At 41.0% G+C, this 25,812-nt stretch overlaps 1 protein-coding gene across 12 annotated transcripts; it reads right to left on the bottom strand.

The window, feature by feature from the left end:
- Positions 1 to 588: 588 nt before the first annotated feature.
- Positions 589 to 22,547, bottom strand: LOC6500529 (probable phospholipid-transporting ATPase IM). 12 transcript variants are annotated; one of them, XM_032450576.2, is made up of 20 exons: positions 22,103 to 22,547; positions 15,060 to 15,336; positions 9,690 to 9,748; positions 9,413 to 9,625; positions 8,816 to 9,352; positions 8,536 to 8,757; positions 8,235 to 8,483; positions 7,337 to 7,987; positions 6,401 to 6,691; positions 6,175 to 6,348; positions 5,841 to 6,117; positions 5,628 to 5,780; positions 5,373 to 5,559; positions 4,394 to 4,540; positions 4,183 to 4,334; positions 3,896 to 4,119; positions 3,508 to 3,837; positions 3,200 to 3,448; positions 3,025 to 3,141; positions 589 to 2,961 (listed from the first exon to the last, which is right to left on the bottom strand). In XM_032450576.2, the coding sequence occupies exons 2-20, from the start codon at positions 15,091 to 15,093 to the stop codon at positions 2,623 to 2,625; spliced, it is 4,605 nt and encodes a 1,534-aa protein (XP_032306467.1). In that variant the 5' UTR covers positions 15,094 to 15,336; positions 22,103 to 22,547; the 3' UTR covers positions 589 to 2,622. The 12 variants fall into 12 exon arrangements, with proteins under 12 accessions (XP_032306467.1, XP_032306472.1, XP_032306477.1 ...); XM_032450581.2 differs by having other exon boundaries at positions 5,415 to 5,559; XM_032450586.2 differs by having other exon boundaries at positions 7,601 to 7,987.
- Positions 22,548 to 25,812: the final 3,265 nt, after the last annotated feature.

The following is a 25,812-nucleotide window of genomic DNA, read 5'->3' as shown; positions in this document are numbered from 1 at the left end:
TTTCTGTGCTGGGACGAAGAACCAACAAGTTATTCAACTTGTTAAAGACGCTTTTATCTCGCAGTTGCCACACAGACTACTCTTTCGAGAAGGAAATGCGGCCAAGTGGTGAGCAGTTAACACAACACACATGTACTCCACCCGAAACCCCACTCTTCAAATGTTCTGGCCCTCGTCTGCTATAGCATTCCGTAGTGGATCTGTGGGCCAAATTGAGTATTAAGTATTTTGCAATTTTTTTGTAAAATAAAAGAAAAACGCAGCTGAAAAGGGAAAACGAAGGCAGCAGGAAGTGGTGCACACATACACACATATACATGCATGCCGCCACAGACAGGCGGAAGCGGAAGCACTCACATTACTCAACATACAGAAAGTAGCCCAACGAGAACTTTCAGACGGATTACTACCCATACCCCGATTACTCCACAACCTAGGGTGCAAAGTATATTTTTTTAATGAGATTTATTCTTTAGGTGGACTATTTGTTTTTCAACCAACCAGACTTTAAGAAGTTTTAAAATTACCATTTATATTTACCTTTTGAATACTGTAAACATTTGAATAATAAATCCAAAGGTCTATAAATTACTTGTATGATTATTGGATTTCTTTATTTTTTCGACCTTTTGCTTTGGCTACTTGAATACACATCAATTTAGTTTTATGGCCATATCTTGTGCAGTCTACTTGCCCCCAGGGAGCCATTTGCCGTGATCCTTTTTTGGCATTCCCAGTTATTTATCTGCATGTTAAGATTTTGAACAGCTTTGAGAACCGATTTTCCTTGATTAAGTTAAGCCAACTTCTTTTTACCTAAATAAAATTGGCTATTTTAGGATGATTTTCTACGCATTTCCGATTGACTGTAAGTCAGTCAATTAAATTGCCTGACCCTTAAACTTGAAGGCAGTTGCGTCATTGAGTGAACTTTTAGCCACTTCTCTCTGTTTCCGTGTGGTTCTGCCACGTTCTTGGTTCCCTCGTAGTCTCGACATTTTGACTCGCAAATTAAAATAAATGGCATCAAATTTTTTCCGTCGTGCTCCATCTCTTTTATTCGCATCCCACTCACCGAAGTGGATATTTAGGCGACATTAAGTTGACTTAATTCCAACGTCTTGGATGCTGAACTTACTTTTAAAGATAAAGCGAAACAAAAAAGTGTTTGGGCCGACAAAGGGCAAGCAATTTGATTTTAACAGATTTAATTACAAAGTTCCGGCCAAGTCGCCTGTTAAATCTGACCAAAAAGTTCATAAAAATGCATAATCTTAATGCCCAGCTAATGAGGCGTAACAAAGTCACGGTTTCGGGTTGGGGCGTGCTTTCAACTTTTCTTTTAATAAATTAAATGTAATTTGTTACGCAAATTGAGCACAATCCCAATCTTGTTTATTGGGGCGATGAGATGAAATCGATTTATGAATAAAATCTTTTTTTTTTACTAATTAAATCGACAAAGGCTTATTGAACAAAGCAAACTTATTTCGAATGAAATAAAAATACAATTAAAGAATTTTTACAATTTACAAAAACAATTAAAAATTTTTAATGAAAATATTTCGCCTTTATTTATTCATTCAAAAGTGTACTTGTTGCAAACTTTTGTTTCTTTGACTAAATGTAGATAAAAATAAACTATTTACTTCTTATTTGGTTCAATTGTGTTTTCCCATTTTTCGTCTTGTATGCCAACAATTTGCAGACTAATGTAAAAGTTTATGCCAACAATTTACATTCAGTAAGGTTACTTGTCATGCAAAAATGTACACAAAATTTTGTGTATTCTATGTTTTTATTCACAAAAACATGTTCCTAGATTAAATATAAAAAGCTATTTTTAAGCTATTTGATAAATCACTTTAGACCTTTGTTACTGTTCAAACCCACAGCCCACTAATTCTACTACAAATAATCCCAATCTCGAAAAACTCAAAACTGGCTAAAGCGGTCGAGAACCAGCGACTAAATTGACTTAAATTTAAGGACTCTCTAAGGCATACGCAGGCTTTCATTCTAAAACGCTAGTTAGGAACACAGAAGTGTGTATTGGTGTGTGTATGTCTGTTTTGGGGGAGTACAAAGAATATTGCTATGGACTTTGAGACGAGATTTCGTTATGCTAAAGATAGATAGGCTATTATTGGCTAAGCACACAGCACGACATTAAGCAATTAAGTACACTTTCAGTTTTTCAAGTTTTTGCCTAAATCTATCATACGCTAACCTTAAAAGTAGCCTAAAATCCATCATTCACTCAGGAGAGGATCACGTTTTTAAATGCAGCCAACAATGAAATAAATAATTTGTAAAATAAATGTTTGGGTGCTTTTGAAAGATGGGAAGTACGATGGTATGCGATTTGAAAATACTTTTAATTTTAAAAGACAGAGTAAAACTAAGCTCTAAATATTAGATGGAAATTAAATTTGGACTAATACTTTCTCTTATTTTGTGTTTTCTGGGATTCACATTCACTCAGCTCACTCTTTTCTAAATACTAGAACTCTTTTCTGACGAAAAGTCCTAACTTAACCCTAACTTCGTTGACTTAAATTCTTTACAGTTTTTGGTGTTTGTTGCGGAACCCTCTTCCAATCCAGCACCTGCGTCTAAAGCTTAAAGATTAATCGTATCGAGGTCCTGGCAAGGCGCCCGAGGACTCATGTCTTCTGAGCCGCCGCTACCACGCCCACCTTCACCTCCACTGCTACGCCCGTCCCCGGTTATATCAGCCATCGAAGAGTGATTTTGGTTCTGGTTGTGTCTCAGATTCGTATTGTTATTGTTGGCCATGTCCTGGCCCGAATGGTTGGTCTTTTCAGTGGTACCGTCTGCAGAGGTCAGATTATTGTGAAGCGCCTGCGTTTTCTTGGTCCCCAATCCTAGAGGGAAGGCAAAGTCCTGGGGCAGCTTGTGCATTATCTTGCCAGAGGTGATCAGGCGACCAAATCCCTCCTGGAAATGGATTTAATTAGAAATTGTTAAACTATACCTTCCTGAAATGAATGAATTATTTACCTGATGAGCAAAGGCGTAGCCTGAACGCACAGATCGACGACCACGACGTGAAGATGCCGTGCGTCTGACATTGCTAGATGCCCTCGAATGAATCTTCTTCAGGGATTTTTGTCGGATCTGAAAATATAACTTAAAGCTTATTAAATATTCAATTACTAAAGCTAAAAAAAGTCACCTTATCTGATAGGCTGGGGTGCACATCTAGCAAGTAGAACTTGTAGGCTAAAACTGGAGAGACCAACATCATCACAGTGATCAGCATGGTAAACCAAAATGTCATGTCCTTCATGGCCTGGGTCAAAGAGCCCACATAGGGGCCTCCAATCACATAGTTGTAGAAGTAATCCAGTACAAAATACCAAACCAAACTTCCCCAAATGGTTACATGATTCACCACGGTCCAATAAGAAGTATACAAAGATATCTGGCAGGGAAAATTAATTATTAAAATTAAAGTCAAGGACCCATTCTTAAGCCACTCACCTGTGCCGTGTTATCCACTATCAGAATTGTTGCCACCACAGCTCCCAAAGTCATGTGATCGCTCACGATGAAGCCGTGCTGTGAGACACCGTCCTTGTAGACCCCATAAGGAATAAGGAACAGGATCAGCGATGTAAAGGCTCCATGCAGTACACTGTAGATAAACTCTCGTATATTAAAGAGCTCGCTTTTCAGACCCGGGGTATAGAGCCGCGGAAACTCCAGACTGTTCTTGTCCGAAACATCCTGCTCGAAGACGCCCAGCGCCAGCACAGGCAGGGATGTGTAGAACAGATTATACACCGAAATAAACATAGGGTCAAACACCGTCTGTAGGTAAAAAGAGTTAAATTATTTTAAAAGAATTCCTGAAAAAACAAAAACCCACCTGAGCGCTGAAGCCGCAAAAGAGCGAATACCAGCAGTGGCACAAGGTAAAAGCAAAGTTCTTGTAGAAAAAGTATCTCAGGAACTTGCACATTCGGTAGTACGACCACCGGCCGTGGACCAGTAGAAGACGTTCCAAATACCGGAACTGGGCGATGGCATAGTCGCTGGACAGGACAGCTTGAAGGCCCTCTTGGCCGGAAATGCCTACGCCAATGTGGGCAGCTGGAAAAAAAGTTAGTTTGGAGTTATTTTCCTGCAATAGTTTGCTTTTATTTGTCTACTTACCCTTGATCATAGACACATCATTGGCTCCATCGCCAATGGCCAAGGTAACAGCATTTTTGGCACGTTTGATTAGCTCGACGACCAGCGCCTTTTGTAGAGGCGTGACCCGGCAGCAAATCACAGCCTTGCATTGCGATGCTATGTCCAAGAACCTTCAAAGAAAATAATAAAGTTAAAACTGAACTCTGCAACTCGGTTGTGGCCTACTCACTTGTTTTCCAGCTCCGGCGAGAGACAATGCACCAGGGAATGACCATTTACTACCAGGGCGAAGCCTGTGTTTTCATCAATCATTATGGAGGCAGTGCCTCCACCTACGCTCTTCTTTTCGTCGCCAAACAGGTCATTGCACTCAGCACTGCGTAAATACACAAGAATCTTTGTTAACATACAAGTCTTGGGTGGCTTTTTAACATCAAGTGTGGAAATGAGGTGGGGCAAAGTTAAAGGTTGGTAGGCACAAGTTAATGAGTTATATGTACAGAGATTTAGACAAGCCACTACTTTTAATGAAAAACGAAGAAAAGAACGGAAAAGCCTTTTAAATAATGAGCCAGAGGACTATGACTGTTTGTTTATTTATGGTTTGATCTTTTTTTTTTTTGAATTGGAATCTGTAGTTTCGTTTTTGTTCAAGACATGAGGAACAGAACAGAACTCAAACAAATGCTAGGTGTTTTAATTGAGGAACGACATTATTGGGTTTTTGGATTTACAAAAATATAGTATATAGTTTACTTGACGGGCGGAACAAGCACCAATAGAGGGTTACATCCTTTGGTGGGTAGAACTTAGGGTTACCTTTTTCTATTCCGTTAAAATCACAAACGAATTTTAACAACAAAATTAAAATTATAAAATATTCACTCTATGCTCACAGCTCAAGGTTGTTCTTGGAATCAAAAAAACAAAAATCTATTGTAGAAATAAAGGAAAAGTTGTCTAAGATAGTTAGATTACTTTTAAGTACAATTAAATTAAAATTTCTAAAACTTAACAAAATAATAAGATAATAGCATATTTTAGATACAACAAAGAACAGATAAGTTTAGGACAGTAAAGTAGATTTTCTAGCTTTTCTAAACGGGTTATAAGTATTGGAAATTCAACTTTTGCTAGAAATTTGTTGAAAATTGTTTCATTTTATAGAACTAAGACTATTGAGGTTGGTTTTTAGGATTTCCCTCTACCTGTCCGGTCCGCCCTTATTATCCTTAATTTTGTCATCCCACCTAAACGTAACCACGGATATGGCAGGCGGTGGTGGCGGCGTGGGCGGGAGATTTGTTTCTTGCATGAAAGCTGAGGTCTGAGTGATGGCCGCACTCATCGGATCAATAGTGCTCTCACTATTTAATCTTTCTAGTCCCTCAGATCCTGGAAATATTAAAAAATATTTTATTAAAATCTTGTGGAAGGAATCTGTGTCTAAAAATTACTCTCACCTCCTGGTCGAAATCGGTTGTATATTTTGATTGATTCTTTAAATTGCCTGAGTTGTTTTTCCACCTCTTCGACAGAATTTCCATCCACTATGAAGACATCAGCCAGCTCATCCGTTAGAAGTTGGCAGGAGTAACCGATGTTGATGGCCGTTTCTATGGTTTGAGTATATATATTATTAAATGATATTATATATCTATAAACTTTGGACTCACCTTGCTTATCCCCAGTTAAGACCCAGATCTTGATGCCAGCATTCTGCAAGTTGGCTATGGATTTCGGAACACCATCTTGTAACTTATCTTCGATGGCCGTCACGCCCACCAACTGCATTTCGCTTTCGATCTCCTCGTAAATGGCATTTAGTTTCTGTTCCCGGGAGTCCAGGGAGAGGGCAGCTTCCTGTTGACGCATTCGCCAATCATTGTAGTACTGTTCGGTCAGGCGCCTCTCGGCCAGAACCAAAGTTCGAAGACCCTCACCAGCGAATTTCTGTAAAATATACAAAATCATTAGTATAAATATCTACAATTTAGTGAAAAAACTCACATTGAGGTGATCTTGAGTTCGCGCCTTTAGGTCTTCCTGGCCTCCATGCAGGCGATCGTATATCACATTGTCCGCTCCTTTGCAATAAAGGACGACGGAATCGCCGCGGCGGAGGATCACAGACATACGCTTGCGGACATTGTTAAAATCTAGGATGTTTAGGAGCTCATATTCCTAAAAACGAAACATTAAATACTAATGACATTACCAAAGACTTCACACTTACCTCCGTGCGACCCATCACCTCGATGGTAATACTATTCGGTGTCCGTGTGCGAAAAACAAAGCCAAAGTTGCGGGCCGCAGAAACGAGGGCTGCCTCATCGGGACTTTGGGCCTGGTACTCCAGTTTTCCGTCCACAGTCTCGGCCATGACTGTATGGCAAAGGGCCAGCAGGCGGAAAAACACATGCGAGTGCTCTTCGTCTGAGCGAACGGCATCCAGCAGCGTGCGATCATACCACCGGAAATCGCTTTCATGGTGGGGATTCGCCGAGAAGTCGACGCTTTGTACGGCCTGTGGAATAGACTTCAGTTAAATATTTCTCAAAAAAAGAATTATACAAAAATTCAAAAACAATACTGTAAGTAACTCTGTTGTTTACGGTAAGTATAAAGCGTAGCCTGTATACGATATTAAGCGAGAGGCGTAGTATTAAAACAATATTAGTCCCAAAGTTAATTGTAGTTATAAAAGTAACAGCTTCTTGAGATATTCATATTTGTGTATTTGTTAGTAACAAAGTGTCCAACATTTTTTTAAGGTGGAACATATATGTATATATTCTGAATTCAATGTAATCTACTTGTTTAAAACTCTTCAAACATTGGGATGAGCCCAGTAATATGTGACATTTATTAGTTTAGGGTGTAAAATATAATATTACTGTCTTCTATTGCTCTATTGCTATTTTATTTCATCAACATTTTGTACATGTGAGGTTCAATAACAGATCAATAAATAAAATAAAACTTATTAAAGGAATCTATAACAAATAGAGCTTGATAACAAATACGAAATAAACTATTGTGAAGGGAGTTTACGCGATTTGATGGATGGATGACCATATATACAAAAATATATATACATGAAAAAAATGTTAGTAATTCACATAGCGATACGATAGAATTTTGGTTATGAAAGGTCATGCAACATGCATACGTGCACTCTCTGAGGCGACGAACTCCAATTGGTGGCGAATGCATTCTGGTGGTGGTGGAGGATTTGGTGACTGTGGTGCTGGTTGTGGTTGGTGGTACTGCAGTCGCCTTCATCGGCTGCCGAGGGGGCTTTCTTGAACCGGAGCTTGAGCAGCTTTTTGCGATGGTGCTGTGCTTGTGCTGGGTGCTTTTGTGGGTGGGTTGTATCTTGTGTTTCTGTGACAATTTCTGTGGTTTCTGTTTCGGAGGCATGCAAGATCTTTACTTTGTCGCAACTGCTTGTGCGGGACAATTGGCGAACGGGACCGCTGCGCTTGAAGCAGCCCCCCAATCCTGCTCCCAGGCTGCTCCGTCTCTGGTCCTCATGACAGCTGGCTGGGGAAAGGCCACCGCTTGCTTTGGGCGCCAAACCATCGGGGTTATCCTCTTGGCTGCGACTGGGCGCGGAGTAACGCACTTGTTTCCGTGAAAGCTCCGATCTGGCGGGGACAGGCTGTGTTTCACCCGAGACCGTGACCACTACGGAACTCTTCTTGGCGTGCACCTCGGCCTTGTGCACCAGGATGATGGGTGGGGACTGTGCTGACGCAGCTGTGGCTGCTGCTCCACCTACTGGGGGGCCGGTGTTGCTATTTTGGAAAATTGTTTGCTGCTATAACGAGTAATGTGAGTTTTTGTTTTCTATTTTTTTTTTTTGCTAGACGCTAGGCACAATTAAGTAAACAAACACACAGTGTCCCACTCAAGTTTGAGATGGCTGGAAATCTGATTTGGCAGAGTGTGCAAAAAAAACGGACACCGATACTCACAACACAACACTCCCACAACCATGTTAGAGGTTAAACTATATTAGCCTAGCAGACCCAGACACCGAAAACCCAGCCAAACCCAGTACTTACCTCGGTTATTTCGATGAGCTCGCCAGTTCGCAGGTCGATGACATCTCCATAGGTCCGACCATTAATGCTGCACTTGTTAAACGTCATAATGTTCTGCGTCAGGGTGCCCGTCTTGTCCGAGAAGATGTACTGAATCTGGCCCAGCTCCTCGTTCAGCGTGGTGGTGCGGGCTTTGGCATAGGTATTGGTGGTCGCATAGTACATCTCCTCATCCCAGTTAATGAGGAACGATTGTACAAAGCGGATGACCTGGGGAAATCATTAGCATCGGGTATTGAGTTTGCAGTGGGCTAATACCTACCTCTACTGAAACGTAGAGTGAGATTGGCACAACTGTGTTTAAGACTATGGCATACGAGAAGAACACCAGCAAACCAATGACGGTGGCTCCCGTGGGTATGTAATCCTTGGGAATGATGCGCTCCCAGGGCAGGTACGCTTGAAAGTGCTGGCCAATGAAGCCCTCCCAAACGGAGCAACCAATTGCAAAGAATGCGCAAATGGACACCAGAAAGAGAACAATCTACAGTTGAAGAAATAATGTAAGCTTTTATAAAATACCAACGGAATGTAAGACCCACCCCAATAATAATAAAGTTGAGCAGGCGATCCACGCCAGTACTCTTGAATTGTGTTTTTCCGGAGTTCTGCATCAGCTTGGTGTCCACTCCGGCGAAGACCACCACCCCATAGCACCACTGTGTGTTCCGAAGCACACATCCTCGCAGCAGGATCTTCTCATTGTCCAGAGCGAATCTCTGTCCCCGCCACATCAGAGTGCCATCAAACTTGTTCAGCAAATTGTTTGGTCGCTCGCATATAATCTCCCCGTTGAAATTCCAAAGAGAATCGTTGCGGTCGCCCAGTTCGATGGTCTCCGTGAGGCACTGCTTAGCCTTGAGATTCGTCTCACCGTCCAGCTCAGCGGTCTCGATAAAGCACAGACCATTTGGCTCCGAGGTGGACAGTAAAAGGATGTCGGCGGCCACAAATTGGTTGTTGTCCAGCCGGATGACATCGCCCACCTGCACCTCCGACCACTTGGCCTCCACCAGCTTGCCATTGCGCAGCGTTTTCGACTTGCGATTGTTAACCTGGGAGTCGGACAGATGGCGTTGCTGGAAGGATGGAACAAATGTTAGCTTAAACCAAGAAAATAGCATGATTCTATATATTACTATGTCATCGTAGGCGTCCTTCACGGCTGTCAGTGTGAGTACTCCTATCAGGGGAATGGCTGTGGTCACTGGCGTAAGGGAGGAGATAGCGGGTATGAGCTGCAGGACCAAGAGGCATAGGAAATAGAAGTTGGCCAATCGCTGGAACTGCTCCAGCAGATTGAAGGGCAGAAAGGTAAATATGGAATACTTTGAGGTTTTTATGTAGTTGTTCTGAAATTTAAGATGCATTAAAGAAATATAAAGGAGTGGTGGCCTCGAGGAGTATTAAACTTACGTGATATTTAAATTGCGAATTGAATTCCTTGTCGTTGGCGCGGATCCTTCGTTCGTTGTCTAAGGGGAATGCATTTTAAATTGTGAGTTAATTTCAACTTTTTAATAGTTGTATCCAAATAGACTCTATTATTATCTTAATTATTATAAACAATTTTAAGCTATTTTAATCCAACACAATATCTAAAATTAGGAAGGACTTAAATACCCGAAAAGTAGTACGAACTGCGCCGCCTCCTCATCTGGGAAAGACGCCTCATACTGCGCGCCGACTTGGTTTCCGAAACCACGGACGGATCCCTCTGCTTATACTGTTCCAGGTCCTCAGACTTGGCAACTGAGGGATTGGCTGCGCCAGTGGCCAGGCTATAGAAGCTGTCCCCCGTCATCAGCGGCGTGGCAATGGTCTGCGTGGAGCTGCCAATATTCATACCCTCCGGCTGGGCCAGGCGCGCCCTTCGACCAGTCTCCTCTGCGGAATTCTTATCGCCTTCCTCCCCGTCATCCTCGCAGTGCAGTCGTTTTCTTCGATTTTTAGAGCTCCTGGCAAAGTGGAACCAACGGGTTCTCCGACCGGATGCTGATTCTGATACAGCAGCTCTATCTGCGGTTACAGCTTCATCCGTGGCTATCCGATAGTCCACCTCTTCGTCCTCCTGTCGCTCCATCACGGCCAGCTCCAGGTGGTCCGGACGCTGGCGCAGCCTTCGAGCGGCCTCGCTGCATCTCCGGCCCCCAATCATGACCAGCTTAGGTACTGCTATCCCGGCTCTTCACAACCCTTCATTCTGTGCTGTGCAGGTGGGGAGGTAAAAATAGAATGTGTTGCCAACTCCCGGGAGATTAAAATGCAATTGAAAACCCATTGGCACCGGGCAAAACTTTGCTGGGCGTGTCAGCCTCATGAAACTGTATCATCCATCACTTTTATAGACCTGGCCCCCAGCAGACCCCTTATTTGGGCCTGAAAAGCCCCCGACAGCTGGAAACGATTCCCATCAAAGTGCGAATGTTTGTACGCATTCGTCTGGGCCATAAATAAATAAACAAATTTTGCTTTGATTTTGAACACCCAGTAGGTGGGTTGAGGCCTGCGGGTATATTGCTGGGATGGGTGTGTCTCGGGAGTATTTATGATTGACATAAACGTGGAATTTAAAAATGAGGTAAAAAGCTTACAAATAATTAAAAGGGAAATTAGTAAAATAAATAATTTATTTCCGTTGAGCTTCCAGAAAACCTTAAAAACTCCGCATATTTATTATTCGAAATGGGCAAGATTTATGAACATCTTCTCGTGTTTAGGTGGAGTTTAAGTTTTATTCAACTACAAAAAAATAAGAGTAAAAATCAAGCATTTGAGGTAGTTTTGGAAAAACTTTAAATGAAAAATGTACAATTGACTCGGGAAATTAATTACTTTGTTATTTGTCTTTATTATACACAAGCTATTTAGAAATTTCCATCCGAATTTATGGCCTAAATAGTCACACCCCATTACCCATGTGTGTGTAGCTCGCATTGTTTACCGTAATACCTCATGCTCGATTTTGTAAATCTGTTTTAAGAACTAAAGTCCAGTGTAAACAGTCAACACTCAACAGGTGTCAGAGCCAACAATGGCAAGGAAGCTGCACCAAAGTAACTTCCTCTCTTCTTCTCTGTCTTTTGCACTGCCAGTGATTGAGTGTGGGGGTGGGAGAAAGGGAGCAAGAGAGAGAGGGTGTCAATGTCAAAACTGTTGTCAAGGACACGATGGCTGCAGCGAAAAATATGAGAGGGCCTCCGACTGTAAACGGAGAACCGAAGCCGGAAGTTAAGACGAAAGTTTGTCTGTTTGGAAAGGTACAAAGGAAAGCGGAAAAAGTTAAGCCGCATATTCCCACGATTCCAATTTGTTCTCAAGCCACTTTTTTTTAGTCAGTCAAGGACTCGGAAGGCACAGCTGATTGGCACGCTTTCTCTCCGACACCCGTTCTCTCCCGAACTGGCTCTCCCAATTGTGGCAACAACAAAGCCGGCTAAGCTCCCTCTCTCACGGTATCCTGCTGCGAATATGAGTCATGCATGTGAATGTAAATACGCTCCTTGCTCTCATTTTAATTCAGTTTTCTTGGGTTTTTGTTGCTGCTTTTGGCTTCTGGTATTGCCAGTGCCTTCATTCCATTTCGCTCGCATGCGTCACCCCACAGGGGCTAAACGAGGGGCAAATGGGCGGTGAAAGAAATTAACTACAAGAAAAGGCCATGGCACGGCGAAAGAATCGATGAAGGCTCAATAATTATGCTGAGACCCCGGAAAAGACCGAAGGGATAGCGGCGAACAGGGGCGGCTGGGACGACTGGGTCGGCTGGGGGTAGATGTTTCAGTGCCAGGTGCCAAATGCATCATCATCTGCACTTCCCTGCTCCCTCTCGCGCCCAGTTTCGTACATTTTTAGCACATTTCTTTTTTTGTTGTTGTCTTGTTGTCTTTGCACCCGATTGCGTTGCGTTGTTCTGGCCAGACTCTTGACAATATTTCGCAGATCTATCCGCTCAGAATCTTTCCGGGACACACAAGGACAATTCACTTTGCACTTTCCCCGCAAACAGTAAACAGAGTTTCTCGAGAAGCAGCGATTTTTGGGGCGATTTCCGAGGCGCTACGCGATACACGGCCCCAAATGCAGCGGAAAACGTCCAACTTCCGAGCGAACTGCGGCCGAAATGAGCGCCAACGGCCGTGGCAGAGGCGGCGGCAGAGAAGTGGCGTCAGCGTTGCGAAAAAATGAGCGCATGGCGAGCAGCCCCCATCGCTGGCAGCGCTGCGACGCAGACAACAACAAATCGGCTGCCAAGGCAACCGGGTGACGGCCTAGCAACGTAATTGAAACAAAACTGAAACGGTTATTTGGCTTAAACAACAAACAAAAAAAGAGAGCCTGGCCCGAAAGAGAGCAATCGGAAAAGCCACAACCGGTTATAGGTTCAAGTGGACAATGTATGAAGTGTATGAGAATTTTTTGCGGCTGAGAGCTGTGATCAGTGGGTCAAAGGGCAGTGGGTGGGACAAGCAAACAGGGGTTTTAGAATCGAATTAATACATTATTCAAGGGCCACCAAAGCAAATAAGGTTCTATAAGTAAGATTCTAAACGCACAAAATAACATCCTGCATATATTTTAGATAATAAATATAATTTATTTATATTTTAATAAATATAATTAGTTCTATATTGACTGTTATTTAACGATTAATATTTCTTAATGATCTTTTATGTTCCTACGCACAAAAACCAAGTAATGCAATATGCAAATGCAGCACTCCAAGGTCAACACTGCGTATACGTAATAAAGATGCAAAAATTACGTATACGCAAGAATACATTTATATTCCATATGCTGTTTAAACTTTAAAGTTATAGCTAGCTGAATACTTGACCTTGAAATATAGAGCATTACAATAGGTACTTTTAATTATTTTTAATAATTATTAAAACAATTATTTATTATTTATAATTAGTTAATCTTTCAAATAAATGTTTTTAATGAGATTTTTGTTAAAATAGCTGGTGGAGCTACTCCACAAACTCTTTTCAAAACTTAATAATTTTATTTTTTAATTGTCTCAAGACTGCCATCGCAAGCCCTTAAATCTTATGTATGTAAAATCAAGTATAAGCCACAGTGCCCTTTTATACATATACAGTAAGGTATACAAATATTGGTAGTGCATTTCCCAATTCGACTGGGTCGAAAGTTGGCCAGAAATTCTCAGCATGTCAAGCATAAAAATGAGAAAATTTCGAAAGCCACCCCAAGAAGGAAAAAACGAAGAGAACAGCGGCGGCAAACAAATGTGAGGCGCTCTTGCTCCCTAGTCTTTTCAGCGGCCAGTGCACGTGAATTAAACAAACAAGAGAGAACGAGGGAGAATGTGTGGCACTCACACTCACAGTTGCACTCGCCCCCAACCGCCCCATCTCCTTTCATTCAAATAAGCAATGTCAATGTCAGACTGAATAGAATTATTTTTTTTTTGTCGGCATTTGAAGAAGTGGCGCATATGGGTTAATGAATGATTGCTCGCAAAGGGCCGGGGAACGCAGAGGCGAAGAAATCGCACCCATAGCATTGATTTCGTTCTATTGTTAACAAATAAAGTAAAAACAAGAATAAAATCAATCAGCAAAGCAAATAAAGCATAACACAAATTTTCAAAAACAAAGATACAATATATAGATAGAGAATTATATAGATATTCTGCGGTTTTTGTGGCAACAAGCAAAATTGCATTCCGGGAATTCCTTTGAAGATTTCAACAGGTGTACATATAGTATTTTTACCTATGAATCTGGCAAACAAAACTGCAATTAACGGAAAGCAATGTAATTAAGTACTAACAAAAAATATTCCGAAATCATGATATAGGAAAGTGCACATAAAGGAAAGTATTCCACGAAACCAAAAGTCTGTTTTTGTTTACTTTCGTATGTAGATTGGGTCACCCTAAAGTACAGAGCGACTTCAGTATGTGAACAAAATTAGGAATATAACTTTTTGAGCAATTCATGAAAAAAAAAACAAACAAATAAATTAAAAAAAATATTTGCAAAGAAATTTAATAGTCAGGAGTATATTAAATTATATCTTGTAGGGAAAGGAGGTAAATTTGTCGATAAATTCTCCTTAAAGGACCTAAACTGTTCTTGTGTACAAAAAACAGAGCTCGCATGTTCACGAGTCGCATTCATTCATTTCATTCATTGAGCAGCCAAACGAAGCGCGTAATAAATCGAAGTGGCGCTCTGGCCAAGCTCAAGGCGCTCACGCACACTAAGGCACTTAACAGTGGACTTTGACTCCCCCGCACACACACACACACAGCTGCAATTGGTTAATGGTGCCTTAGCGGAAATAGTGTCATGGCCAAAAACAAACGACGAATGGCTTTTTGTTAAAGTTTGGCATTAGTTTTCGCTGCAATTGGTTCAGTGACGCCAAAACTGGGTTAAACTTTCTGCCACCCCAATAGAAAGGGGGTGTATTGTATCACTAGATATCCAAATCGGAAATATCAGGGCACCACTTTCTGGTGGCAGTTCCCTTTAATGCTTGATATTGTATCGGATTTGTATTTTGAACCAAATCTTTTCTTTAATCTAATTAAACCAATTCACATTTAAGGGTTAACAACTCACTTAATAACTTAACAAACACTTAATAACACTCCATAAAGGAAAATTTTTCTCTTAAAATAGTTATTTAATGCACTTTAACTGATAACAATATTTTAGGTTTTACTTTTATTTTTATATTATTATTAACTTATATCATTAGCTTACATTATTTATTTAAGACACAATTTTATATCTTTCTATTGCAACTCACCTTTGGCCAATTGCGGTTGTGTTTTTGTGCCCATTATGATGGAGCCACTCGGGCATGTGAGTCCTTAGCAGGTGACTGCGATCTGATGGCGGCATCCGAGGCTGCCTGACTCCGTCTCCGAGCGCGGTTCCGGTTCCGGCTCCGTATGTGAATGCGACTGTGGCTGAGAATGTGATTGGGACTCCGGCTGGAGGACTTGCGGTTCTGTTGACGTCTCGGCTGGCGCTGGGCGGACGCAAACCGCCGCCATGTGTCGGCCTTGGCGCGCCGCCGATGGCTGTGGGGGACGAGAGAGGATAGCTGAAGTCAGTAAGCATTCAAAAGATTCGTCATCGGGGAAAGTTTTGCGTTATTCTAGATTTCATTGTTGAATTTTTAATGGGGCTCGTAAAGCTTTTTTAAATGCTGTCAGCTGGTGCCGCAGAAGGTCGGACCCAATCAGTGGGGCCCTGGATGTGGGAAAGGATTGCCGGTCGCCCAGCTGGAAGGAAAGTTTTCAAAACAAACGAACTTGGGCACGGTCTTCGCCGGACTATTAAAAATTTGATGCGTTCACATGCTAATTGTCACACGATGGAGCTGATTTGCGGTTGCTTTTGGTGGTTGGGGTGGGGCGATGTGTCCATTAGCAGCTGTCACCAGCATGTAATAGTTTTTTAAGTTAAATACGCCCCTCCGTGTTTCAGGATATTAGCCTTGAGAATAAGTAGTCGAAGGACTCGCAAGGAGTGCAACACGGCGGGTACGTAATTTGTCCGAATAAATTGCATGTGGGTGGAGTTTCCTCTAAGTGCTCGCGTATTATTTCATAATTCATTGGCAACCGGATGCACTACAACAGCGACAAAGTACTGATCGAAAATTAATAAAAGCAATTACAGAGCTGGACAAACAAAACAGAACCAAAATAAATACGACCATAGAAAAAACGATTTAGCTAATGTGAGTCACTTGGAAACAGGGAGAAACGAGGAGCTTGCAGCTTGCTCGTAAACAAAGCGGAAAATGAAACCCAAAAGGCAGATGGAAGCGGTGCGAGTGCGAATGTACCCGGCAGACAAACAAACCAAGATCGAACCGAATCTGCAATGCCCTAGAAAATGGTTGTTTTCTGACAAAGAAAGTTTGAGGCATTTTCTAAAAATAGGGTCTATAAAAAAAGAGGCCTTTTGAAATATAAATGAAATAAATTAAATAAAAGAAATATAAATTAAAAATATATACTCTTTGATATACCCGATTGCAAATATTGACCATATGCTAATTGCGAATAATAAGAGTCCATTCATGAATAATAAACAAACGACTGATTTGTGTACTGATCGGACGGCACCTATAGGTCATACCATTGGAAGCGTTTCTGATCGTTTGCTTTTCGCATTTTTTCCTCTTTCCAGCCAGCTTTAAGGTGACTAAGTGGCAAAAACCCAACAGCAATGTTTATAGAAATATGCGTGCATGTGATTTCAACTGCAGCTGGTCAGGACACAAATGGCCAACAGTTGCGAAAAAGCAGTTAAAAGCGGAACCATTTAAAAACTTTTTTTCATTTAATAGAGACTTTATAAAATCGCAAAAGAGGAATGCTTGGACTGTGCAGAAAAGGGTAACTTTTCACTTATAGTGCTTTACCATTTCCATAGCCTCAAAGTTCAACCATTATGCGATTATAATCAACAAGCTCACGGAACCATAATCACAAAGTGTACCAGCGCGCTCTCAAACCCCCAAAGTAACGAAAAACAGGTGAAAATAACTCAAAACGCCCCTAAATATGTAAACCCCGATGACCGAGTACCCACAGAAGTCATTATGGATGGACGATACATAAATTATGTGTAATTATAATCATCTCTATAGTATATTCCTCCTATTCTAAAAATATAGATTACCCACCATTAGTTTTTTGTCTATTTATGGATCATTTCTTTATTATTATCTAAAATTGGATTAGTAACACATCGGAAACTTTTAAGTTACGAAGCCTTGAGCTATTTAGGCAGTAAAGGACCTTCAAGACATTCCTTAGACAATTGTTAAAATCAATTATGAATGTGTGACAAAATTATTAGGCTTATGGGCTTTTCATGACGCCATTAACATAAAATAACTAAATAGTTGAATGTGCTCGGAAAATTTCACAGTTGGCTGTAATCGAATAAATTTGTGTTATCTCAGATCAATTAATATCAAATTTATCATTTCAGAATAATTAATTTGGCATGCCGAGCCAGATAAATACATGTCAGTCAAAAGCATATGTGATATATATGACCAAATGCAGAATATCTGTGGGATAGAATGCCTGCCATTGTATAAATACAAAATCGTTTGAATACTTGTTCGTTCATTCGAGTACTGCAAATGAAAGGCAATCAATGCAATTGAATGGGGGAGCATCAATTTCAATTGATTTGGCGCCGTTATAACACTTGCTCGGACTCTAAAAGCATAGCCAGAGAAGAGGAAACACCCACGTGTAAATTAAATAAAGACTGGGACAGACTCATAGGAGGAGGTTCAGCCTGGTTTGTTCCATAAAAGATGCATAAATAATTTAACATGCATTCATACTCTCTAAAGGGCACGACCCGTCCGCTGAGAATGCGAGCGTTTCTGAATGAAAACGTGCAATCAAGGTCAATGTTTTCTACCCCCAATCACCGACCCCAACGCATAGGTCTCCATTAGTTCTTTCGAGAGCCCCTACTTCCATTACCGGTAATGAAAAAAACTTTCAGCTAAGCTAAACTCGCGATAAGAGTTGCGGGCCAATTGCAAGTTCGGCAATTTAAAGTTGAGTTAAATATTCAGATTGACCAACCGGCTGGCACACGTAACCTATTAGGTTCTGCGCTAATCATTTGGGACAATTTATTTTGAATAATCGAATACTTAATAGGAATTTTATAAGGGTGATCAGTTCTCTAGGGGTTTTCATCCCAATCTTGCGAGAAACTTTATTTTCTTTAATTGAAATGAAAATTTGATTCGAACTTTTGATAGAGAAAAACCATGTGCTACTATTTCTTTCCATTATTCTATCCATTATTCGAATAAATGGAGCATTGATTCATATCCATAAATAATCATGAAATCCATTAACAAGAAACCTTGCACCTTATCATCTTTGGCTTAGCTATTATATGTCTAGCACATTCCGTCAACCTAGATTAACAATCAATAATTTAGACGTCTTTGCCGGCGACCTCCTGGGACCTTCTCCCCGTGGGGTCTGAGAAAGGACTCATCGCAGATAATTACCATGCAGTGGCCACTAATCCTGACAAAGCGTGGGAGTGCGTGCTCTCTGTGCTACATTAAAAATTGATGGCCTAGTGAAAAACCAGGTCCCGGTGACACGTGGCCCACTATCCCCCTCCTTTGAGTTTGGAACCTTCTCGAATCCCTCCCGACTTGTTGAACCCAAAAACCTTCCATGTGGGAACATCTGGCTGTCGATTCAAGATCACTCAGCTTGCCTTGAAAGCCAGTTGTCACCACCGGAGTCGGAGTGGCAATCGGAGAATTTGGGTTACTCCAGCTGCACTGTGCGTGTAAGAGCCATTGCGTGATGGGAACACCTTCCCCAATTTACCTTCGCACGATTCTCATCGACAGATAGCGGAATTATTTATCCCAAAACAAGTGAGGTGGGAAAACTGTAGGGCCCATAGCAATGCCTCATGTTAAATTGCTGCTAGAAATGCAAAATTAAATGCGGGTGTTGGTATTCTAAAGAGTTAGGAGGAAAAATGAAATAATCTAGTCTATTTTGGGCACCCCCGTTATCATAAGGTAGTTAAATGTTTAATTTTAGGTTGTACCTAACAAGAATATTTATCATTTAGTAGCTTTGTCCTGATACCGTCACTCAAAATATTGTCAATTTCAAAAACAAACCTTGTTTAAAGTTTTATTTATTTTTCTCCGGCTTATCAGATCAACTTTGCTGTAAATATAACTCAAAACAATCCATTAGCGACATCGGACAATGCTGATTGTAAACGTGTTAGGAGGAGCTCTTTCCTCGACCATATCGGTTTTTTCCCCTCATTTATGCCCCACGGAGTCGTGATGGAGACCTTGTCCAGCCAATTTGCAGCAATGTTAATGGGTCGGCGTGCCCATGTGGGCGTATTGGTACTACCTTTCCACCACTGTATCTCCACTTCTATCTGTTACTTTCACTCTCACTCACTTTACCCTCTTGCTTTTTCAGCTTGCCAACACAGTCGAGCCTTTGGGGAGACCCAAAACACGGCATGCAGTTGGAGTTGAGGTAAATCAATTCAATGCTTAACCATTTCCCTCACAATATTTGCCACATTCTCCGGACATATACATTACATACGTATATATGCTCCGTATTTGTGTTTCTATCGGGCTTATAGCGACTATAATTTGGTGGGGCTAACAGTGTACAGTGTCCGAAACCTATTGAAAATTCTGGCATGCAATTTTTCTACTTTCATCCCTGGCAAATTGATTGATGAGTGGAAAACTTTCAAAGCCGATTTCCATATCTATATCCCCTAGGGGAGTATTCGCGGTAGAATCTTTTGGTCATTCTTTCTGATTTTAAAAGAGTTCAATGTTTATGATTTTAAGATTAGTTTGTAAGCTGCCCCTTGGGGAATGGAAAGTGTTGTATTTTTGACAGATGGATTAATATTAATATTTTATAACTGAAACTTTAGTTAGGTTTCAATTATTTCCAAGGATTTTTTTTATATTTTCTATACTATATACATTAAAAACTTGTGGTTTCTGAGTTTCCGTTTTATTTGAGGTATCAAGCCTTCTTTGAGAGAAGGTCTTAGGGTAGCAAAAAATCTGAAGTATGTTATTGAAAAAAATCGACCACACCGATTATATTGTTTTTGTTTGTGTCCACTACAACTCCCTCTTTCAGCCCACTTTCACCTGTGCTTCGTCCTCGTCGACGTCCTTTTGCGTGTTCGTCTATTGCCTTTGACAGTGACCGTCGTCGTGGTCGTCGTCCTCGTCGCTGGTTGCCTGTACTGAGGACTGCGTTGGCGTGTGGCGTGCACTTATGGCTGACTGACCGATTGTCCACTGTAAGCCCCAGGCGAGGCGAGAGTGAAGGGAACACCCAGGGATTGCTGGCGGCTTGTGGGACACAAACAACCACGGTCCTGCCCCGGCTTGACCGTCGCTGTACCCACTTTGAAAAATAGATAACCGTGGTCTGCTGTACCGCAAAGCTCTCTCAAAAATTGAGTTGTAGTGCCAAGTGTGTCAATCAAAAGTGCCACAAGTGTCTCCAATGTGTATCGATATCGGGTAAGATAGCACTGGCAGAAGTACATACAAGGTCGTAGGAGAGTCACTGCCTTGTACTTATGAGGGTGAAACAGAAAATCAGTGTCAATAGGTTTTTCATTTTAATTATTTAAGATTTAAAGTTTTTTTAAAGTAAAGCCACAAATCTCACTTAGTATTTCATATTTAAAATTCGACTTATTTTCAAGTTTGGTATTTGTTTTCGTTTCTCAATGCGTGTCTTAACTATCCGTGTAATTTGTTTACCTTGGCCAGCTTTGTATTCATTGTTCTCTGCACTTATCTCAACTGTGGGCACAACAAATCTGTATCTCTCAATGCCTTATCTTTGTCTCGGATGTTGTGGGGGCTCCACACCAAATATTTCCACAGTTCGAATGAGTCAAGACAGCGAACTCTTCGTTTAAAAAAAGAGTACAAATATTGCTTCAACTAAGTATGGTATCTAAGAACTAAGACTACTACCTATTTAGGCTTCATTCCAAATTGAATAACTCGGTTAAAAAATCCTTTGTCTTGCAAACTTTCTCTTATTTTAACAAATAGTTGGATATATAATTGAAATGATGTCGTTCCAGGGAACTAGACTTTGTTTATCTCTAAGGTTTTTTGCTCCTCTTATCACCACATGACAAAGAAAAACAAATTTCATGGACCAGCCGACGACCAGAAAATCTGGGCTCTCATAAGTTAAACAGTTTTGCAACAAAAAGTTTCTTTAGTAATTATTATTAGATGTCGGGGGTTAACTGCCGGTAAGAAGAGTCAAAAAGAGCTGATAAAAACAATTAGAAACACCGCTTTTGAATGAAAAGGGAAGCAAGCTTAGGAGGAAATGCTTCAAATTAATTCTTGTTTCGTTTTGTTTTTGGCGACTTCTTTCAACTCCAAATGTTTATTTCGAGTGCTGATTCGAGTCATGGGGATGACATCACTACAGAAAACGACGCCGCCAAAAGATCAGAGAGTGAAACAGACAGTACACACGTGTCTGCCTTTTCGCAGCATGGAATTTCTATTTTACACTCCCCACTATTTTTTTGGCTGGCCCCATATATCATTCCTATGTATTACCCACACTCCAAGTTGGCTTAAAGCGGGCCAACTACAGAAAAATCAAACTATAGACCGAGCTCGAGATTGGCTTGAATGGGAAGCACCGGTCCCCTAATGACTTTTGAACCCGTCCCTAGGCTATGACGTCGTGGCTCTTGCTTTACATCTCATTTTGGTTTTTGGTGGTATTTTTAGCTTTTATCTTTATTAAGAATGTCTTCAAAAATGACTGTATTGTAGGTAACAAAAATGAGTCAAGCTAAGCTGGTTACATTGTATTTTTAAAGTCAAATCCTTACCTTTGCCTTAATCCCGACCATTGCCCGGCGCCTGGTCAAAGTCAATGACCAAAATCTGGAGATAATGTCAGAAACTATGACCACGACTAGCTGCATGACTGGCTAAAACTCAAGCCCCCAAAGTACGATATGCACCCCATAAATTTATCCGGTGGATATGACACTTGCTTATAGAACTTAGCATAGATAGAAACAGAGATTGCAACCGATTAGCTCGATCTCCGCGAATGGAACCAAGTTTGCAAATTTTCCAAGAAAACGAACTTTGTAGATGGCTGTTTTTCAGCATGGGACAAGGGGGAATAATGAGGGGTTTCGAGAAGATTGTGCATATTGCGCCAGCTGTATATAAGTCACTCAAAATAATCGACGGCAACTCACCCGACAGAACTTTTTGGGCGAGAGGTTGACGGAGTTGGCGGGCGTTGAAGCCGAGCTTGGGGCTCAAATGCTACCCGGCAAATGCAAAGCTTTTGAATTGCCGCCGTTTGCTTGACGGATTTTTTTGTTTTTGTATTGTTGGCGCTACTAATTCTGCAGCTGTTGCATGTGCTCCGTGTTTACTTTGTTGCACTCGAGGAAACTTCGGCGACGTGATTGCGGAAATATTTGAGTGAAACACAAGCCGGGGAGCAAACCGAAAAAAATTAACCAAACTAAAAACTAAATGAAACTCTGGAATTGGACCCGCTCGATTCCGAAGAACTGTGATATTCCCGGCCGACTTAATGGGTTTTTGATATATTTTTGTTTTTTTGTATCGCCGAGCACACGACCGCTCCGTCTAAAACCTCGATTTCAACTGCGGCGAGTTGTCGGCGGCGTAATACCAACTGAGAATCTCTAATTGTATGTTTTTAAGCGAATGAGGGAAAACCCGAGTCTTACGTTCTCCACTCGCCCCAAAAGCCGGAGAGCTTTATACTCTTGTTACCACTGATAAGCAGTTAGTTGTGTTGCCAACGCTTGTTGCCAACTTTTGGGGGTCGTGGGAAAAAGCTAAAGGTAGAAAAGCTATAGCCAGGTAACTATGGTTCACGTAAACCTAATATTGGTTCCAAACTTGGAAGCTCCCATGGGGAATTCCCCATGACTGGAAACGGTTATTATTTTCTGTAGTATTCGATGGAAATTAACTCACCTGTTTTGATCGAATATCTTATATTCATTAACGAATCGTACAATAATTCGCAAAGTTATAGCCTTCGCTGGTGGCCACATAGTGCACCCCATGGATGTTCCACATTTTGAAGGTAGCTCTCCTAGAAAATTTGACTTAAAATCTTAAAATATTTTTGTTCCCAGATTTTGATGCAGATTGATGGAGAATCGATCTACAAATCGTTTAAGGTATTTCGCTCAAGAATCGGAAAATAATTCGCAAAGATATAGCTTTCGCAGGTGGCCATATAGTGCTCCCCATGGATGTTCCACATTTTGAAGGTGATCCCCTAGAAAATTTGACTTAAAATCTTAACATATTTTTGTTTCTAGATTTTGATTCAGATTGATGGAGAATCGATCTACAAATCGTTTAAGGTATTCCCCTCAAGAATCGGAAAATAATTCGCAAAGATATAGCCTTCGCAGGTGGCCATACAGTGCTCCCCATGGATGTTCCACATTTTGAAGGTGGTCCCCTAGAAAATTTGACTTAAAATCTTAAAATATTGTTGTTTCTAGATTTTGATGCAGATTGATGGAGAATCGATCTACAAATCGTTTAAGGTATTCCCCTCAAGAATCGAAAAATAATTCGCAAAGATATAGCCTTCGCAGGTGGCCATATAGTGCTCCCCATGGATGTTCCACATTTTGCAGGTGGTCCCCTAGAAAATTTGACTTAAAATCTTAAAATATTTTTGTTTCTAGATTTTGATGCAGATTAATGGAGAATCTGTCTACAATTCGTTTAAGGTATTCCGCTCAAGAATCGGAAAATAATTCGCAAAGATATAGCCTTCGCAGGGGGCCATATAGTGCTCCCCATGGATGTTCCACATTTTGCAGGTGGTCCCCTAGAAAATTTGACTTAAAATCTTAAAATATTTTTGTTCCCAGATTTTGATGCAGATTAATGGAGAATTGATCTACAAATCGTTTAAGGTATTCCGCTCAAGAATCGAAAAATAATTCGCAAAGATATAGCCTTCGCAGGTGGCCATATAGTGCTCCCCATGGATGTTCCACATTTTGAAGGTGGTCCCCTAGAAAATTTGACTTAAAATCTTAAAATATTTTTGTTCCCAGATTTTGATGCAGATTGATGGAGAATCGATCTAAAAATCGTTTAAGGTATTCCGCTCAAGAATCGGAAAATAATTCGCATAGATATAGACTTCGCAGGGGACCATATAGTGCTCCCCATGCAAGTCCTACATTTTGAAGGGTGACGCCTAGGAAAATTAACAAAAAATTTAAAAATATTTTGGTTCCTAGGTTTTGATGCAGATTAATGGAGAATTTATCTACTCGTTCGTTTGATGTATTTCGCTCAAGAATTGGATAATTAGTATGAAAGATATGGCCCTCGATGTGTTTCATTTAGTCCTCCCAGGAATCGAATGATTATTCGCAAAGATAATAACACCAATATGGTAAGTAATTACAAAATTGTAATTATTCATAAGCCTATTAGTAAAAATTCATTGTGATAATACGCTTGGGGGGCATGAAGGAAAAGTAGGGTTTCTACTTGAGAAGTCGAGACAACCCGCAAACAATTAATATAAATTTAACCGTTACGATTATGCGAGACAATCTTCATTAATTAGACACAAGTCGAACATAGAACAAATTAGCCAAGGGGTCGCACTCCGAGGGTTCCAAAACCCCAACCGACAATATCATTAACGTCACGTCGCTTTGTCCCTTGGACCCCTCCACCTTTCCGCAGTTAACCCTTCATTTGTCCCTCCACTGGCAAAGGGTGCAGTAATTATATTTACCGTTAATCCTGATTCGCCACAAAAGGGAAGCGACTAACAGAAGAGGGCAAAAAAAAAAAGAAAAAAGTTGCAACAAAGAGCGTCAGTGGATCGGCAGTGGTTGGTGTTAAAACGAGGTTACGGTGGATTCCATTAACCGTCCTCCCCATCAAGCCGGAACCAAACCCATTCCTAAAACCGTCCCTATCCTTAACTCGATTGCCGGCTCTTGTCCCACCTCTGCATGGTACGCATTTACATAGCATTCGATTACGCGTTTTGTTTGCCTTTAATTGCAACACTCATCCGTTTTACTTAGCAGTTTGTATTTTGTTGCAATCGCCTCTCCACTCTACAAGCCCCCCCAGCCTCCCTTCACCGTTTTCCGCCCTGCTTTAGCATTCGAAATGAAAAGCGTGAAGCGTAAAGTGTGTTTGGGTTTGATGGCTCGAACACAGAGACCGAGTGCTGCGGCACTCGAAACCAATTGATTCTCGAACTTTTACTGGTTGGCTGAGCAAATGAACACGGCTAGAGCTGGTCGCACCACAGCAGCATAAATTGTTGTCGCGCTTCTAGTCGGAAATGCAAAGGAAAAGTGCACAATGCGGCTGCCACAGCTTCACTTTTCTCAGAGCCTAATAGCCTCAAAGCCCTAGTCCTGAAATGCGCTTAGTGAATTAGACGGCTGCTCCTAAAAGTAGGCCACTAAAGTGCCACCATGGAATATCTGGCTTAAAAGGGGCTTTAAATTGCCTGAATAGGGAGTTTCAATCATTGATTTACAGACTTTTCACCTTCAATATATCTACCTTTTAGATCATATATCATTATTTGTTGGCTAAAATAAAATAGTAATCTTTTTCAGATTTTATTTTTTAAGCCTCTTAAATTGTTTAGAATCTAAAGTTAGGTATATATATTTTTCGGGTAAAATCTTTAATTTATCACTTTGAATTTTTCTGCGCAATAATTTTAAAATTTATTGCCCAACCCGATTGAGCAAAAGCTTCATAAATTGTTGCAACATTGGGATTATTGGCATTTTTCCGGTCATCTTCCAGCTCTCTCAGACGCCTTAGCAAATATTTAATATCGAAGATGCATTTAAGCTGTTGTTGCTTTTGCCGCTGCAAAAAAAATCGAACCAGCTTTTCTCATATG

The sequence above is a fragment of the Drosophila ananassae genome, chromosome 2L (assembly GCF_017639315.1).
Source record: "Drosophila ananassae strain 14024-0371.13 chromosome 2L, ASM1763931v2, whole genome shotgun sequence".
NCBI lineage: Eukaryota > Metazoa > Arthropoda > Insecta > Diptera > Drosophilidae > Drosophila > Drosophila ananassae.
The sequence above is the reverse complement of the archived record's forward strand: the minus strand, read 5'-3'. Positions and strand labels throughout refer to the sequence as shown.

Bases quoted from the DNA above. Each gene is read 5' to 3' on its own strand.
- LOC6500529 (XM_032450560.2), bottom strand. From the start codon at position 10,431: ATGATTGGGGGCCGGAGATGCAGCGAGGCCGCTCGAAGGCTGCGCCAG. The intron at 4,335-4,393 runs GTGAGTAGGCCA...TTTTCTTTGAAG, and splicing joins TCGCCGGAGCTGGAAAACAA to GTTCTTGGACATAGCATCGC. The intron at 3,838-3,895 runs GTGGGTTTTTGT...TTTTACCTACAG, and splicing joins TTTGCGGCTTCAGCGCTCAG to ACGGTGTTTGACCCTATGTT.